The sequence below is a fragment of the Nyctereutes procyonoides genome, unplaced genomic scaffold (assembly GCF_905146905.1).
Source record: "Nyctereutes procyonoides isolate TBG_1078 unplaced genomic scaffold, NYPRO_anot_genome, whole genome shotgun sequence".
Classification (NCBI taxonomy): domain Eukaryota; kingdom Metazoa; phylum Chordata; class Mammalia; order Carnivora; family Canidae; genus Nyctereutes; species Nyctereutes procyonoides.
Genome location: NW_026575044.1, coordinates 30521136 through 30540752, shown reverse-complemented (window position 1 = coordinate 30540752; position 19617 = coordinate 30521136). Strand labels below are relative to the sequence as shown.

General features: G+C 39.0%; 1 protein-coding gene across 2 annotated transcripts in view; it reads right to left on the bottom strand.

Moving 5' to 3' along the window:
* TRAPPC8 (trafficking protein particle complex subunit 8) overlaps positions 1 to 13290 on the bottom strand; it is an 88798-nt gene extending 75508 nt beyond the window's left edge. The window contains exons 1-2 of one of the 2 annotated variants that reach the window (XM_055324284.1): positions 12717 to 13290; positions 4637 to 4831 (exon numbers count right to left, since the gene is read on the bottom strand). In XM_055324284.1, the coding sequence (XP_055180259.1) occupies positions 4637 to 4831; positions 12717 to 12873 (352 nt within the window). In that variant the 5' untranslated portion in view covers positions 12874 to 13290. Of the gene's footprint in view, positions 1 to 4636; positions 4832 to 12716 lie in introns of those variants that run through there. The other variant, XM_055324285.1, reaches the window with a different exon arrangement.
* Positions 13291 to 19617: the final 6327 nt, after the last annotated feature.

The window sequence follows — 19617 nt, the reverse complement described above, 5'->3', positions numbered from 1 at the left end:
GTCATTCATTAACCTGGAACACATCTATCATGTAAACACTGATTCCAGATTCAAATAAATCTGTAAGTTCTAGTTTTATCATTACTTCTATTCCTTCTTGTACCTGCATAGTCTCGGAAACTTTGATGGTTCATAATTTTGCTGAAGAGAAAAAGGTCATTTTATTTGCTCCATTACTACAAAACACCTTCATTTTCAGACTTTTAAATAACAAACAGAATGATCAATAAACCCAATGAATTTTTCACCCCTACGTCATCTAATCCCTTATACTCCCCTTCATACACACACATCTACTTGCCTACCTGCCTTTAACATCTGTCCACGTTCAAACTGTATCAAGTAAATTTTGTCATACAAACATCATTTAGTGTGAAAGAATACTGTCCCATGTCCTTTAACAAAAGAGAATAGTCAGGACCCCAGGGTGGCGGCTCAGCAGTTAAGCGTCTGCCTTTGGCTCAGGGCGCAATCCTGGAGTCCAAGGATCGAGTCCCACATCGGGCTTCCTGTATGGAGCCTGTTTCTCCCTCTGCCTACGTCTCTGCCTCTCTTTCTCTCTGTCTCTCTCATGAATAAATATATAAAAATCTTAAAAAAAAAAAAAAAAAAAAAAAAAAAGATGGGGCGCCTGGGTGGCTCAGTGGTTAAGCTTCTGCCTTTGGCTCAGGTGGTGATCCTGGAGTCCCAGGATCGAGTCCCACATCAGGCTCCCTGGGAGAAGCCTGCTTCTCCTTCTGCCTATGTCTCTGCCTCTCCCTCTCTCTCTGTGTCTCTCATGAATAAGTAAAATCTTTTTTAAAAAATAAAAAATAAATTTTAAAAAAAAGAGAACAGTCTAAGTTCTTGTCTCAAAATACTGTGTTGTCTTTTTTTTTTTTTATACCTTCTTAAAAGAAAATTCAATATTTTGGGCAATGGGAAATTAAAAACTAAAAGATGATAAAATAACAATGACTTATTTCACTACTGCAACATCCTTCTACACAATGTCACCATTCTTCTACTTTCTTGTAGCTTGGCATAATTGATAAATAATTACTAAGATGATGAAAAATAGCAAAATATTCAAGATAGCAGAAAAACTAGAACTATAAGTTCCTACCTTGTACTAGCCATTTTCTAAGTTAATTGTCACCCTTTTAAAGTGTTCTTTATGCTTTTTTTGTTCACAACTGAAAACTTAAAGGAAAATATTAAAGAATAAACAGGGGCACCTAGGTGACTCAGTAAGTTAAGCATCAGCCTTCAGTTCAGGTCATGATCCTTGGGATAGAGCTCTGCTTTGCGCTCCCTACTCCCTACTCACCAGGGAGCCTGCTTCTCCCTCTCCCTCTGCCTCTGCCTCAGGCTGCAGCTCCCCTGCTCCTGCTCTCAGGAGAGTGCATGTGCATGGCTGCGCGTGCACTCTCTCAAAAAAATAAATAAAATCTTAAGAAAGAAGGAAGGAAGGATAAACAAGCCTCTAAAACACTGTTTATATACAGGACTACACTCTATCATGATATTTTAGAGTAAGAGCAATTAATACAAATCAGAAAAAGCATACTATACAATGAAAGGGAGAAAAAGCATGTTCTTCCTTATTTTCTAAAAGATACCCCAAAATCATACTATTCAAAGAAAATAATGCCTGGATTTAGCAGATAATGCTATAAATCAAGAGTAAACACAACAGATAATAGGATAGATAACAAAAGTTGAGCATACCAGACCACCTCAGTTTTTAAAAAATTAGACATGTCATTGGGATGAACATAAAGCAGCAACAGCTGAGAAGAAAAAGATAGTATGTAAGGAGTAGAGTGAAAACAATGTGCAAAACTGAGACTACTACAGTAAATACCTGTATATAAAGAGAATTCTTTCAATTCCATCAATGCGTCTTTCCTTTTTTTATTAAAGAAAATATTTATTTATTCATGAGAGAGAGGCAGAAACATAGGCAGAGGTAGAAGCAGGCTCCCTGTGATGAGCCCAATGCTGGACTCCATTCAGGAACACCTGGATCATACCCTGACCAGGCAGACACTGAGCCACCCAAGCATCCCCAATGTGTCTAATTATCATACCAAGGAACACTAGCTTTAATGCACCAATGTGATGAAGAAACATGGCACTGTTAAGTGAGACTTATGAGGTAAATACCTAATATGTATTTCTTAAACAGAATGGGTAAAAACTATGCTGACTCACATTAATGATAAATCTTAGAAGTGTATTTCTAGACATAGAGAATTATTATCTTTAAAAATGGATAAAATCACTCTTAAATCTCCTTATGATTCCTGAATTTTACTAAATGAATTTTTATTAATAGAATAGAATTTCATAAAATGAATTTTTTTGCACTTAAGTTCAAGTCCCATGTTGGCCTAGAGCTTACTTTGAAGAAAAAAAAAGGCAATTACCAAGTCAAAAAAAAAAAAAAAAGATGTATGAAAACAAACTGAGCCCAATAAATGCCTCTGCAGTGAAGAAGAAAATAATCTTCAATTTAGAATCTTAATATTGTCAAGTGAATATCAACCAACATATGAAAACTACATTAGGAAGATGGGGAAAGGAGAAGTAGGAATGATTAATCTAAATCTTCATCAATTATAATGAGAAATCAATAAGTAAAATTTAAAATTGTTTAAGCCATAGATAGCCATATAGAAATATGACTTAAAAACACTAAACACAGGGACACTTGGGTGGCTCAGTTGGTTAAGTGTCTAACTTTTGATTTGGGCTCAAGTCATGATCTCAGGGTTGTATTAGAGCCCTGCACTGAGCCCCACACTGGTCTCCTTGCTGAGTGTGGAATCTGCTTCAGATTCTCTCTCTCTCCCTTCCCCTCTGCCCCTTCCTCTGCTCTCACACACTCTCTAAAATAAATAATCTTAAAAAAAAAAAAAAAACCACACACACACACACACTAAATACCAGAGGAACCCATGAAAATAACTGGAAGGGCAGAGACACATAGGAAACACATCATTTTGTTTTTTCCTTATAAGTCTTTTCAGTATTTTATCTATGTACACATATCATTTGGATAAACTTTTTAAAAGTAAAAGGTATTGTAAGCTTTAGAGGTTAGGAAGAATAAAAAAGGTATTTTTTGTTTTTAAATATGATAGTTAACCACACTCTGTGCCCCCTTAGCACTCTGGCATTATCAGATATGCCACATCTCTGTTAGAATGTATTGTGATTATAAGGTATTATAAATTAGAATATATCATGATTACTGACTTACATGTTTATCTCCCCACCAGATTATAAACTCATATGTCTTCTTTATCTCTCTTATTGTGATACAAGGCATATAGTAGGAAATCAGTAAATATTTGTTGCATGAACAACAAAAGTGTTAAAGACCCTATGAAACAGAATTACAGGATTAAAGTTCTAGGAAAGGTCTTAACAAAGAATCTAAATAAATTCTCTTGTTATCAAAAAAATGAAACCAAGTCTGAATAAGTGACTTATTCAAGTTATCCAATTAACTAATGACTATGGTACTATAAAAACTTGGACAATCTGGCATATATTGTCCTTCACATGTCAACATGAATTTCCCACTGATGACAGGGAAACAATAGTTTAAATTCCAATACTTACTCCCAGAAATATCCCAATTTTATCGTGTGTTAAAACATATTATGCCAGGAATTGCTCAAAATATGTAACCTGAAATTCAGATTCTTTTAATGCATTAAAGATAACCATCATATTCTAGACTTAAAATAATGCAATTAATTTCTGTGGCAATTAAAATAACATAGAATAACAAAGGAAGATATCTAAACAAAATAGTTCTACAAACATTTCTAACTACACAAGTGCAATCAACTCACTTTGTGACCTAAGATACACCACTTAAACTCTCTGAATGTTTAAGAAAATCTTTAAATATGCAATTAGGTGTTAAAATATTAGATTATAAATTATGCCAACCTAAAAAGATTATTTTATTAGGTTGCTGAAATATCCTGATTAGATGATGTACTTTTAATCTTTGCCCTCTAAAAGTCTATTCCATGTTTCTAGTAAGTCTTTTTCATACTAGAAGAGTCACATCAAACACTATTCATTTTACATATTAATATACTTCACCTACCAATCTAATTAAGAAAACATTTACCATTGAAATCAGATTAATAAGCACTTAAAAAAGATGAAATATTTACTCATAAAAAGTTCTTCAACTTCACACTAAGCAGGATAAAAAATAAAATAAACTTAATGCTTTTTATTTTAGTTACTTATGTCACAAAAGAATATGTTGTTTTTGTCTTTCATTCAAGAAATATTTATTATGCCTATGTTTTAGACATTAAGTACTTTGTAGAAAAGAAAGAGCAAAAGTTCCTGCCCTCGTGGAACCTTCTATTAACTTTACAATTAAAACTATATAAGCATCTTATTATAAAAAAAAACAAACAAACATGTAATTCACAGTTGGCTGCCTACTTGACCGTAACCTCTGTAAAAGCAAGGACTATTCTTTTCTAAAACTGTATGCCCAACCTCTAGCACCCAGTAGGCATTTAAGTGTTTGCTGAATGATTTCCAAGATACAGCACTGCTTTTTCTAACAGAAGAACGCTTGACTTAAATAATAATAATAAAACTTATTACATACCACTGATGTTGAGGTCATAATCTCCTGCTGTAATCACATTAGCTACTAATCCTTCTGCAGGCTGACTGCCAGAAACAACATCATTCAAAAGCTTCCGAATGGCTCCAGGCTGAGGTGGTTGGGTGATAATGTTGCTTACTGCTATCTTCAGATTTTTGATTACATGAAGCTGATTATTAGGATCTCTCATATGAACTTAAAAAAAAAAAAAGGAAAAAGGCTTGAAATTCTACACAATGCATAACCACCAAATATTACAACAATAAACAATTTGGTTAATACTTCACAAAAAAGAATGCTCCAATCAGAAACCATTAATTCCAAATGGAAGTCTTCCAGAAATACAACCAACTTAGAGTATTTCCTTATATACCAAAATGGCTAGACAGTCTAACCTCCCACAATGCTACTGCTCACAACTTTCCTATCTGTAGGTCCTTTCCTTTCCCCTATGTTTGGAGTTGTCAGGGACCAATAACTATCCATACCAAATCCCTATTCTCCCCTCCCCCTCAGGCCAGTTCAGGGCAATGTGACCTGTGAGATCTGTGGTATCAACGCTGAACAGTAAAGGGGAAAAAAGGGGAATTAAGTGCTGTGCATGGGCCTCCTCTGCTTCTCTTAATGTACTGCCTGCATTCTTAGCCCTACTCTACCATCAAAAAAATAGTGCTCACCCTGGTGCAGGAGGATGATAGTGGGGAGGTTGTGTATGCCCTGGAACATGAGGTATAATGGAAACTGTATTCTCTGCTCAATTTCCCCATGAACCTAAAACTACTCTAAAAAACTAAAATCTACTTAAAAATAAAAAATAAAAAAGCCCAGATCCCTTCTACAACCTCAATACCTCCTGACTCCACCCTGCTATAAAAGCCTTGCCTCAGCCTATGTGTAGGGTTTTTAACTAGTGGTTCAAAACTTCTCCCTGAAGAATTGGTCTGCAGGACACCATATCAAGAAGACAGTGTCCACAGTGCACAGTAGGAAATGTGAGCATATTTTCACATAAATATAATCGGACAAGATATTAGTTTTCATAACAGTATTAAAAGCAGTCCGTTATATTAAGGACTCAACTTTTAGAGTTAAATTTTACTTTAAATCATAACCCACCATATGGTACGTAGGTCATTCTAAACAACTTTTTAACTTTTCTATGCTTCAATTTCTTCATCTCTAGCATGTAAGTCATGTCTCCTTCATGGGGCTATTTATTTTTTTTAAGACTTTAGGTGAGCTATTGTTAGATGAGACAGTAAGTGTAAAAGCACTGAGTACCACACCTGCCACATACATAATTATACAGTTAGGCACTCAAGAACTCATGACAGTGGCAGGTATCACATACAAATGAGGAAACTTTGGAAAATTGGCTCTGGGTACCTACCCATAAAAAATTGACACTTTTTTCTCAGGAGAGAATCTTTATATTGAGCTTTTAACTTCAGGCCTGTTTATATTTTAATTAGTTACATCAAACATCTTCCTAAATTTCCTAGGTGTCTTCTCTGTTGACGTCTAAATTTTTAACAAACATAAGACAATAATCTTTTAAAAATAGTACATATAAAAAAATATATAGTACATATAGTATAAATATGTGCACTTGTAAGAATACATGTATAGCAACTATACATGCAAATTCCATTACAGTGATTGTCCAAGATGAAAGATGGAAGAAATGTGGGGAAGGGGACTTCAATTGTTTAATGATTTTTTTTTTTTTTTAATATTCATGAAAACGAGAAAGGCAAAGACACAGGCAGAGGGAGAAGTAGGCTCCCCACAGGGATCCTGATGCAGGATTCAATCCCAGGACTCCCGGATCATGACCTGAGTCGAAGGCAAACGCTCAACCATTGAGCCACCCAGGTGCCCTGATTCTTTTTTTTAAAGGAAAGGAAAAAATACAATGTAAATAGGACAAGAAGATTAGTTGGTTCTGTGAGGAACTGGATATTAAGAAACTGTCTTCCCTGAATTGTTTTTCTAATTTAAATAAACACACACAGGCCTCTTCCCCTAATTAAACTTCTCAGCTCCTCTAGCTATGAAATAGAGAAAATGAAAATACTATGTTACATTTCTGATATTTTAAGAACATATTGTACAAATATTCTCCCTAAACTTGGTCCATAATTGTCAAATAACATAAGTAGTTATGTGTGTATTAAATGTTTCTCAAAATTTTAAATAGGCTAATTATCTTTTGGTATTCCCTAAGAGTTAACACACACACACACAAAAAAAAGACATTTTACGGGTGCCTAGCTGGCTCAGTCCACAAAGCATATGACTTTTGGTCTGGGGGGGGGGGGAATGGGAGTTCAAGCCACATGTTGAGAGTAAAGTTTACTTGGAAAAAAAAAAAAAAAGAAGAAGACATTCTAGCTTTGCCATATGTTCAGAGTGAGTTTATCATTTATTAGGTAATCCTAATAAATCTGGAAATGAATTAACAGATGTGGCAGCCAGCTTCTGAAATGGTCCCCCAATGATCCCATTTTTTGTGTTATACTCTTGTGTAGTCCCTTCCCACATCCTAGAATTGGTATATGTGACCAATAGAACACAGCAAAAGCAAGGGTATAGGGGTGCCTGGGTGGCTCAGTCTGTTTAGCGTCTGCTTTCGGCTCAGGTCATGATCCCAGAGTCCTGAGACTGAGCCCCACATCGGGCTCCTTGTTCAGTGGGGAGCCTGATTCACCCTCTCTCTCTGCTTGCTGTTCCCCTCACTTGTGCATATGCGCGCTATCAAATAAAATCTTAAAAAAAAAAAAAGGCAAGGGTATATTACTTCTGAAAAACATTATGAGTACAGCTCTTATCTTGGGTTCTCTCATCACTCCCTCTGAGTCAATCTAACTGTTGTACCATGGGGATACTCAGAGAGCCTGTGGAGAGGCCTACATGGCACAGAACAGAGATCTCAGGACAACATCTACTGTGGAAATGGGACTTGCCAACAATCACAACTGAGCTTGGAAGCAGATCCTCCAGCCCCTGATGACTAAACTATAGTCTCCTGACAGCTCCACTGCAACCTCAAGAGAGATCCTGGGCTAGAACCACCCAGCTAAACCAGATTCCTGAGAAACTGAGATATAATAAATGCTTTTTTTCCCCCAAGGTACTAAATTTCTGAATAATTTGTTATGCAACAATAAAGTAAAACATGGGAATATCACAAAATTAACCTAATAAAGAGAAAGATAAAAGCTAAGAATGATTAAGAGAAATGCTCTTTAAAAAGCACACACAAAAAAATTCAAAAGCTTGGCTTCATTAAGAATTAAGAGTACACCACAAAAACTAACTTTATCACATAACATCTCAATTTCAAAATGAAATTCAGCTCTGTCACTGTCTTATCTTTATAGGTTACCACAGAATTTCTTGAATTTCTGAATTATGAAGTAACATCCTACTATGTACAGTTCCATGGAATACTCTTTTCTCAAGCTAGTTAAGAGTTGTTTCAGAAAAATAAATTCCAGGTTCAAATAAATTTGAGAAATATATGATTAAGGTTTTTTTTTAAGATTCTATTTATTTATTCATGAGAGACACACACAGAGAGAGAGAGAGAGAGAGAGAGAGAGAGAGAGAGGCAGAGACCCAGGCAGAGGGAGAAGCAGGCTCCATGCAGGAAGCCCGATGTGAGACTCGATCCCTGGACCCCGGGATCACATCCTGAGCCAAAGGCAGACAGAAGCTCAACTGATGAGCCACCCAGGTGCCCCTAGATTAAGTTTTTAAAAGGTCTCTTTATACAGGTCTTCCCAGAGCCTTTAATGTGCTAAACAACACTGTAATTCTCACTAACGCATCTATTTGAAGCAAACATATCTGATCACACATCAGGTATTCTTTGGAATATATATTTAAAAATGAAATAATATCTTTTATGTTTTTACCCAGCACGAGAAACTTTAATGTATAAATCAAACCTCAACTGCTGGGAAAAAAAGTTGTAACTTGTACAAAAATGACACAAGCATGTTATCTAAATTTTGAAGGCTTGACTTGAATTTATCCAAAGTTTGGTACTTGAAAAACTTGCAGGCTAATTACCTGGTTACATTACCACAGTAGTTAAGACTGAAAGTTAAGAATGAAATTTTTTTGATGAAGTACTTCCAACCTTTTAAAAGAAAACTAGACGCAGGGACACCTTGGGGTGGCTCAGTGGTTGAGCTCTGCCTTCAGCTCAGGGCGTGATCCTGGAGTTCCAGGATTGAGTCCCTAATTGGACTCCCTGTATGGAGTCTGCCTATCCCTCTGCCTGTGTGTCTCTGCCGCACGCGCACTCGCGCGCTCTCTCTCTCTCTCTCTGTCTCTCATGAGTAAATAAAATCTAAGAAAGAAAGAAAGAAAGAAAGAAAGAAAGAAAGAAAGAAAGAAAGAAAGAAAGAAAGAAAGAAAGAAAGAAAACTAGATGCAGTAAGTACCCTTCAAAAGTCCTTCAGAAAATATTCAAGATTTATATAAAAATTACATTCTATTCTTTTTAAACCCTTAAATAAATTTAATCCATTTAAAAATAATAATATATACCTTTTGAAAGTAAAAACCAAGTCCTTTCAAAAGTTGTTGTTTAAGTGAAATTTATTTAAGTCTTATAAATGTCTAAATGATGCACTGAAACCCTGTTTAGAATTACTGAAGAACTATCACTATGAGAGCAAAAACAGTGAGGTTTGGTTAAGTAATTATGTGACCACTACTCTCCGTAATAGATGGCCAGTGGAAATTTCTCAAGCAGTATTAAGATTACAAACTTTGTGTTGAAATGATAAATATATGTTAAGTTCCAAACATATATCTAGCATAATGATCAGAAGAATATATATAATCACCATTACTTAATAAAAAGCAGTACTTATTGAGTTTTAAAAAAATATATCCAAGGAATCTAGAATGGCTCTCCACTGCCTAATACGTAAGTTTAAACTCTATTTTTAAAGTCCTATATATGCATGGTATTCAAATTTGTTTTATCAACCCTCCCTCAGTACAGCTTTAAACCATCAGTTTTCCTACTGAAACCTTAAAAAAAAAAAAAAAGTCCCCTGGAAATATTCAACAGTTTTGATCTCAAATACTCATAGGCCACAAATGGAGTCCTATCATTTTTTTTTTTAACATTCCTTTCTCCTCCTAAGGAAATTTTAGCTGTTTTGGTTAGTTGTATTCTTAAAGTATGCGTTTGAAGTTATATTCTCATGCCTCATTGCCTAAAGATAAGCAGCTAAGAGGAATCCTCACACTTGAAACAAAAAAAAAGTAGCGTTTTCTGCATGGCAAAGAACCCCAAAATTTACTGACCAGCAAAAAATTGAACACAGGCAAATTAAGTCCTTTTCACCGAATTTCTAATGCCACCGCCAAAGTCTATACCCTAAACATCTTAAACTTTGAAATGGTTATCAACTCCTACTTACCCTTATAGACCACATAATTCTAATCTCCCTAATTTGATACCCTTGTTCAAGAATCTATGAGTACCATATACTTAACCATTAGATAAGAAATCCAAAGTTCCTTTCCTAGAATTCAAGACCCTTCCTTATCTAGGCATCTTCCCTTATTAGCCTGTACTCTGATAGGGATAATTTCCTCACTGTTCCCCAACCACTCAGTCATAACTTATACCTCTTGGCCATGACATTCTAACCTCACTCCCCTCGTCAACAGGAAATGCTGGCACTCTTTCTCTCCACCAACTCTCTACTTAACCTTGGAATTATATTCCTTCCCTTAACTTTTTGCCTTTTACAGAATGAAATCAGAATATTGAAGTGAGCTCCTATTCACTGCACTATTCAATACCAGCCAGATGTAGCTACTGGGCAACTAAAACGTCTAGTCCAAACTAAAACATAAATTGTCTAAATGTCTAGATGCACACCAAAGTTCAAAGACGTGGCAATAGAAAAAGAATGTAAAATTCTAAGATGTTTTATATTGTTGATATGTTGAAATGTAACATTTTGGAAATATTAAAACTAATTTCACTGGGTTTTTTAACTTTGTTTTATAATGTGACTACTAAATAATTTAAAATTATATATGTGACTCTCATATTTCTACTGGACAGCACTGCTCTCTAGTATGAATAAACAATCCTATTGCCAGGAGAGGAGTTAAGGACACCTTGAGTCACACTGCCTGTTTTTAAATCTTTCTCACACGAAATACTGTGGACAAAAAAAAAAAAAAAAAAAAAAAAAAATACTGTGGACAAGTTAACATCTCTATACTCAACGTCCTCAAATTTAAAGTGGTGATAACAGTTATCTACCCCATAGGATTCAATGAGCACTAAGAGAAAGCTAAATACAGCAGGTATCGGATATTAGCATTATTATTCTTTATTAACAAAGCAGGAAAGGGCATACACATCAAAGTCAAACAGATTCTCACTTTTTAAAGAATTTAAGAATATAGGGTACTTTGTTCTTGTTGATTTAGTAGAACACAAAGAGTACAAGATGAAGAAATCCAAGAGTTCCTAAACTTTTTTTTTTTTTTTTTTTGGACAGTTCCCACCCTCCTTTAAATAATAAAGTGAACTTATGGAGCTATTCTCCCCAAGAATACACACCCGTGGCATGTAAATACATAAATTCATGCCACAGCGCTTTTTGTGGAGAAATCATCATAATCAAATAAACATCACAACCGTTGGCTTGACGCAGTCTGGTTACAGAACCCTTCGCTTTACACACACCTTAACCAAAGAACCTGACCTATACTTTGCTATGCTGTTTACAAAGGCAGATACACTGGTTAAATACCCAGGAGTTTTATTATGCTTATTTTTCCCTAATCTAAAGGTGGAGAAAACAGGTAGCTCTTAAATAAAAAAGACTCATTTCTCCCGCTGGCTAAACTTTTATCTGAAAAACTAAATTTCCAAGGCTTTACTATTCCTATAAATCTATTCAACTCCAACTATCTAGATTAATTACAACTTGTCCTTACTTCCTCGTCCCTCGGGCAAAAGGCCATTACAAATTATTATTTTTCTAACTTTTTTTTTGGGAGAGGTTACACATTATGTATTTATGAAAATGTTCACATTTTCGGGCAGCCTGGGTGGCTCAGCGGTTTGGCGCTGCCTTCAGCCCAGGGTGTGATCCTGGAGACCAGGGATCCAGTCCCACGTCGGGCTCCCTGCATGGAGCCTGCTTCTCCCTCTGCCTCTCTCTCTCTCTGTGTTTCTCATGAACAAATAAATAAAATCTTTTAAAAAAAAATGTTCACATTTTCAAAGAAAAAAAGAAACAAAACAAAACAACAGAAGATTAGGAAGAGGCCCCATGAATATGAATAATAGTGAAGGGGAATATAAGGGAAGGGAGAATAAATGTGTGGGAGATATCAGAAAGGGACACAGAACATAAAGACTTCTAACTCTGGGAAATGAACTAGGGGTGGTGGAAGGGGAGGAGGGCGGGGGGTGGGGGTGAATGGGTGACGGGCACGGAGGGGGACACTTGACGGGATGAGCACTGGGTGTTATTCTGTATGTTGGTAAATTGAACACCAATAAAAATTAATTTATAAAAATAAAAAAAAAAGGAAGAGGCCCCATTACCAGAAGAATGTAATATTCAAGAGAACTTTGGAAGTCCAGTTTTAACACCCAGAGGGAGGTGATCGGCCTTCTCCAGGAAGACCTCATCGGTCTAAGAGGCAGCATCTTCCTACCCTTCCCTGCCCTAGCAACTTAACTTCCTACTAATCCCCTCCCCGTGGCCGCTGAAACCGTCTCAACGCGCTTCTCAGGGGTCATGTTTTTCTTGACACTAATTACCCAGCAGCCCGGCTCGTCCGGGTCAGCAGGAAAGCGCCTAGGGAAACTGGAGGTTAGGACCGCGCTGTCTTGACAACCTCCCTCGTGGCCCCTCCCCCGGCCGCCGCGGGGGGACGCCGCGCGGCCCCAGCCCCGGACGCCACTCGACGGGCTCCAAGGTGTAAACATCGCCCTCCTCTTCCCGGCCCGCTCCCAACTTCCTTCTCCCGGCCCGGCTTTCACGGAGCACAGCGAAAAAGGGAGGAGACCACATACCCTCCGAAGTGAGGCGAGAGAAGGGCTTAAGCAACTCCGCGAAGCTAAGGTGATTGAGACGAGTGAGCCGCTCGGCTTCGTCGCTGCACAGAGCGGCGACACAGGGGACGAAGGAGTCCGGGATTAGCTCCTGCACCGATTGTACACACTGGGCCATCGCCGCGGCCCGAGCTGCGGCGGCGCCCGCCCTCCGGCCCACTGTCTGAGGCCGATCCTGCCGCTGCAGCAGCTCCTGCCGCCGCCCGCCGGCCTAGCCCGGCCGGGCGGGGCTCCGCACTGAAGCCTGGAGACCAATGGAAGGAACAGACGCCGCCGCCTCGGCTCCCGGGCACACGCCACCGACCCCTCCGCGGCACCGCCGCTCCTCAGGGCTCGCCCCGGCGTCTTCGCATTCCACCTTGATAGGTGGAGCCGCCGACAAACGCCACTTAGCCCTCCCGACGGCAAAACCTTGGTCACTGCCCGGCCGGAACCGCCATGTTGAGGCCGAACCCTGACCCACCGGCAGTACCCGTCCCGGCAGGCCCCGCGCTCGCCCCTCACGTGACGGTATTAAAGGAGGAGATGGGGGCGGGGGAGGGGAGCCGAGGAGAGGGAAGTGAAGAGCGACGGAGGCCGCTTGGGAGGCCGGCGCCGGAAATGGTGCGATGGGTGGGCCTCTGCCGGGTGGGGCGGGGCTACAAGCGCGGTGGGCGGGGCTACAAGCGCGGTGGGCGGGGCCAAGCGGAGACGCGCCACTTCAGGCCCGGTTCTCACGCCCGCCATTGGCAAAGCCGAGAGAGGTGCCGGGGGCACGCGTGCGGGTCGGCGTTCGGGATCCGCGACGTCACAGTGGGCGGGGTCTGTTTGCCCCCCCCCCCCCCCCAGGCTCTCCCTAGAAACCCGCAAGTCGTGTGGTTGTTGGCGTTGGGGTTAGAGCAGCAAAGGATACCTGCTCAGGGAAGAGTGGTTCCCGTGGCACCGGCCTGAACAGACCTGGCGTCACTTAAATACGCTTTTAGAACTGCACTACCACGGGGCGCCTGCGTGGCTCAGGTCGTGATCCCAGCGTCCTGGGATCGAGTCCCGCATCGGGCTTCCCACGGGGAGCCTGCTTCTCCCTCCGCCTATGTCTCTGCCTCTCTCGTTGCGTCTCTCATGAGTGAATTGTAAAAACAACAGAAACGGACTACTGCGATCGTGGAATCAACCAGCGAGCAGAAGTGTGCTCCCGTGGGTGCTGCAATTCAGACGAGTGTGAGGGAGGACTCTTGAGCTCCTGCGTCTTTGTTGGTCGCAGGCTGAGTTTGCTTGCAAATAACCTGAGTCTCCCCTGCAGCCGCATCCGTGTTTTCACGATGCCAGGAGGTTTCCTTCGCAGCGATGGAGATGTGGGGAGCCAGTGATTCCTTACCAAATGGGAGTCCTAAACTGGCTCCCTCTCTTAGCTTCCTTTTGCTAGCTTGTTCCTTTACATAAGTAGAAGTGAATGAAAGGGATTCTATTCTCGTGTCACGGAATTGGCTTGGATTCCTTCCGAATTATTTGCCAGAAATAGAAAGCAAGGAGAAATACAACCCCACATGGTGGTTTTATGCTACCTTGACTTAATAAAGGAGGCTTCCCCAACACCAGTATCTCGAATCTGTCGGATTGTTTGGCACCTTGAGGTTTTTACTGTGGTAAGGATTTATGACAGGCAAGAGGTATGCCTTCCTCCTGTAAATTGAGAGGTGGGAGGAAGGAAAGTATAAAAGGATATCTGTGACAGCTTAGCCACAAATCAGTTTAGAAAAGATAACGTGCAAGTTGGGGATCTGGAAATTCACCCCCTTAAAAGTATTGGTGCCTGAGCTCCTCTTGGAAATCCCTCGTGTATCCGCAGACGTACACGTTCCCTTTTGAATACCTTGAATCTCAATCCCTTTAGGTGAGAATCCCATACAAATATGACTCAAGTTATAACATATTTTGGGGGGAACAGGGCTCAAAATAAGAGTTAAAAAGGCAACGTTTTTACACTAGAGTTAAAACTAGTTGTATTAGCTCCTCTGAGAAGGACTTTCAAGAGCAATTAATCTTAAATGAATTTTTTGAAATATTCACAGTCTATAAAATTCACCCCTTACATTTTGGTGGCGTGGCACAACCATTGCTTCTAATATCAGGACATTTTCATCACCCTAAAAAAAAAAAGCTTGGCACACATCTGCAGTTACTCTCTACCCCTTTACCTCTTCCAGCCCCTGCCAATCACTAATATACTTTTTCTATCTCTATAGATTTACTTATTCTGAACATTACATAAAAATGGAATCATACAAGTGACTTTTTGTCATTTTTCCTTCACTTAGCGTAATGTTTTAAAGGTTGGTCCACACTGTAGCATGTATCAGTACTTCGTTCCTTTTTACGGCTGACCCTGAATGGATTTTTTTTTTAAATTTTTTTATTTATTTATGATAGGCACACAGTGAGAGAGAGAGGCAGAGACACAGGCAGAGGGAGAAGCAGGCTCCATACACCAGAAGCCCGACGTGGGATTCGATCCTGGGTCTCGAGGATCGGCCCTGGGCCAAAGGCAGGTGCCAAACCGCTGCGCCACCCAGGGATCCCCCTGAATGGATTTTTGTCTTATGCATTGACTTTACAGTCTTAACACCATATCCACACATGGTGTTTCCAGTGAGTAACTCACTGTAAAAATCTATTTCCAAGTCTCTCTTGGTCTTCTAAGGTGTTTATCTTCTAAGGTGTCATCCTCATCTAAAGGTTAACGCTGAGTCATTGCCACATCTGCTTTCCAGGCTGCAAGAGTGGGGAAAAGAGAATGGAAAAACACATGATTAATGGTTTAGGATCAAATTGTATTAATGGCATTCAATAATTTCACATCCCCCAGCCTTAGTGAGCCTCACAAGCACACCTATCTCCAACAGAGGCTGCAAAACATAGGCTTCTGTTGCTAAATGAAGAAGAGGAAAGGGAATATTATTTAAAAAGTCAAAAGTGTGGGGCACCTGGGTAACACAGTTGGTGAAGCATTTGACTCTGTTTCAGCTCAGGTTGTGATCTCAGGCTTGTGAGATGGAGCCCCACTTTGGGCTGCACCCTCAGTGCAGAGTCTGCTTGAAAATATCTCTCCCTCTGCCCCTCCTGCTCATGCTTATTCTCTCTCTCTCTCAAATAAGTAAACCTTTTTAAAAAATAAAAATTAAAAGTCTAGGGTGTCTACCACACTTTATTAAGAATGAGGTATCCTGCAATATGTATGGGGTCTGAGATACCACACATCTCTCATTTATCTGATTCGTCTGGACACTGGCCCTTTTTCATCACAGGTCCTCCGGATTATTCACTGTGTCCAGGAAAAATGAGATGCTGATTGTCCAAGCTTGATACCCTCAAGGTCAAGAGGAGAAAGTCTATCACCAAAAGAGAGGCTACTTGCTGGACAAAATAGTAATAACACAAGCAACTCAGGACCTCTTTTCCAATATTAAATATGAGAACCAGCTTCCTTCTCTCCCCAAATCAAAGAATTTCCTAAAACTTCTGCTCAGCCAGTGGGCTTGTATTTTGATACACTGTTTAATCTAACATTCACTGTTTATTTTATTTTGTATGGATTGAATCACCAGTCTCTTCTGATGGCTGCTAAGTCAAGTTTAAAGAACACAGACACTGATGTCAGAGAGGCCTTGGTTCAAAAGTAGTGCTACCACTTGTGAATAGAAATAGTATCACCATTATTGGTCACTATCTGCCAAGCACTATGCTTTACATTCTCTACTACTTCTGCTTCTCACACAAACCCGAGAGGTACATGCATCACCAATTTTCAGATACTGAAACTAAAGCATAGACCAACTAATTAATTTGTCCAAAGATAGCAGTGGAGCCAGCAGTGGAGCCAGGAACAGAACCAGCACAATTTAACCCTAGATATTTGATTATTGGATAAATTGCCTTTCTACGTTTCCTTCTTTTGAAAGCACCTACAGAAATTTTAGTTTACAACAGTATACATGGTTTTAGCAAAAAATCTGTGGCTTTTGACAGGTCCCTTACCTTTTCTGAGCCTCACATTCTCCATTTGTTAGCTTATAAAGTTGGGATTAGATTTCTTGTATTTGTCTCAATGCAAGGATTCGGAGATTTCCACTATTATTAAATTTCACTGTGTCAACAGTAGGTGGTGCTATTGAGTATTGGCTTTAAAACCCAGTAAAAACCACTCTAATTACTGAGTACATAGTTCTTAATACCTAGCTGTATATCAGAGTATTGGAGGTCAGATGCCCAGCAAATTCATATATTAAAAGTATTCTTAAGCTCAAAGATTTTACATTATGTTACTTTAAAACCTTGGTGGGGGGAGGCTTAAATATATATAATCCACATAACTGGCGCACATTTTTTGTTTACTGCACTGGATGTTTTAAGATTATTTATTAATATTCTAAAACTAACATGACATCCATTTCCCAATTATTGTAAGGATGAATCATAACTACAATTTTGTACTCCAAAGCCCATAATTCTATTTTCTACTTATTATAGGTATTCAAGCTCCATATAAGTCTTCTGTAATTAAATCTGTAGATAAAAATCTTTTATAAATATTTTTCTCCTTTATGTTTCTAAAATAAGAGATAATATTAATGCTTGCTTTTTTTACTGTTTGCTTTTAAATTATATATAAATACTTCCAAAAACTCGATAAAAATGTAGCAAAAATCTACACTTTACTCAATGCTGAAATATAAGAATCATTTACTTTAAAATCAGGATAAAACAAAGATGTCCATTATCACTTTTTCTATTCAATACTTCTCTAGCTTTCCACAAAAGCAGCTAAAGAAGAAAAAAAAAAGTAAAACTTACAGGATTTCAAAAGGAAGAAACAAGGGCCCCCTAAGTGGTATAGTCAGTTAAGCTTCCAGCTCTTGGTTTGGCTCAGGTCATGATCTCAGGGTCATGAGATGGAGCCCCACATCGGGCTCGTAGCCCAGTGAAGAGTCTGCTAAAGTTTCTGTCTCCCTCTGCCTCTGCCCTTCCTTGCACTCCTTTACTCTCTCAAATAAATAAATGAATCTTAAAAAAAAAAAAAAAGGAAGAAACAAAATTGTACTCATTTTAGGAGTGCCTGGAAGGCTCAGTCAGTTAAGTGTCTCACTTCAGCTCAGATCATAATACCAGAGTCCTGAGTTGGAACCCCACAATGGGCTCCCTGCTCAGTGGGGAGCTACTTCTCCCTCTCCTTCTGCCCCTCCCCTTATTCATGTTCCTGCTCTCTCGCTCCCTCTCTCAAATAAATAAATAAGATTGTTTAAAAAAATATTGTACTCATTTGGAAATGATATAATGGACTAAATATATAGGTACCTTCATCATATATATGTGACAGTTCATCTCTTCATTTGCTCTCCTACAAGTAGAAGGCAGAACTCATATTTTTAGACATCATCATTTGACTTGGTTTTGGTCAGCTAGACATATAGTTGCAAGAATCCTATCTGAAAGTGTATGATGTAAGAAAACATGTTTTTGGAGAATTTTAATTTCTGCTGTCATTGGTAGTGAGAGAGGTACCGTAAAGATGTCAATTCTACCAAAATTAATCTATAGGTTCAATGCAATTTCAATCAAATATCCACAAAGACTATGGAATTTGACAAACTAATCCTAAAATTCACATTTAAGAGCAAAGATCAAAGAACAGTTAGATAATTTGGAAGTGAAATAACAAGGGATTTATTCTACCAGCAAGCCAGACATACTAAGGTTATAATACCATTATTAAAAGATAGGCAAAGATGAGTAGGCCAATGGAATAGAATACAGAGCTGCAAGTTAGACCAACTTGAAACATGAACAAAGCAATGCAGAAAGAATGAACTATTCAATAAATGGTGCTTTAATAATGTTATCTCTTTGGAACAAAAATCCAACTCATTCAAAAAATCAGATCGTATGAAATAAAGATGCAAATAATGACAGCAAACACTTATTTGATGCTTATTACATGCCTGCTTTGGTTTTAAGCATTTTATATATGCCCACTCATTTATTCCCCCAACAACCCTATGTAGTAGGTACTGTTAATATCACTTCATTTTATAAATGAGGAAACTGAGGCAAAAGAGGTTAATTAAATTGTCTCAGAGCCCTAAGTAGAAGAGCTGTGAATTTAACTTAAATGATCTGCCTTTTGAGTCCATCTTAATACGCTATACAGCAGTACATTATACTGCCTCCCTTTCATGCATCTTTGTTTTTAAAGATTTTATTAGAGAGAGCAGGAGAAAGGGCAGAAGGAGAGGGAGAAAGAGAGAGAGAGAATCTCAGACTCCATGTGGAGCATGGTGACCCATGTGAGGTTCAATCTCATGTCCTCAAGATCATGACCCCGAGATCACAACCTCAGCCAAAATCAAGAGTTGAATGTTTAACCAACTGAGTCACCCAAGTGCTCCAAGGAGGAACAGATTTCGTTTCTTTCTTTCTTTCTTTCTTTCTTTCTTTCTTTCTTTCTTTCTTTCTTTCTTTCTTTCTTTCAAGATTTTAGTTACTCATTCATGAGAGACACAGAGAGAGGCAGAGACACAGGCAGAGGAAGAAGCAGGCTCCATGCAGGGAGCCTGATGTGGGATTTCATCCTGGGTCTCCGAGATCACCTCCTGAGCCAAAGGCAGACATCCAACCACTGAGCCACCCAGGTGTCCCAGAGGGACAGATTTCTTAAACAAGAGTCCGAAAGTGCATATCCTAACAGAAAAGACTGATAATTGAATTTAAGATATTCTTTTCATCAAAAGACCACAAAGATAGCAAAAATACAAGCTACAAATGTGAAAAGATACATATCTACACAAAAGAACTATGGTTAATAAGAAAAAAGGAAACAATACAATGGAAA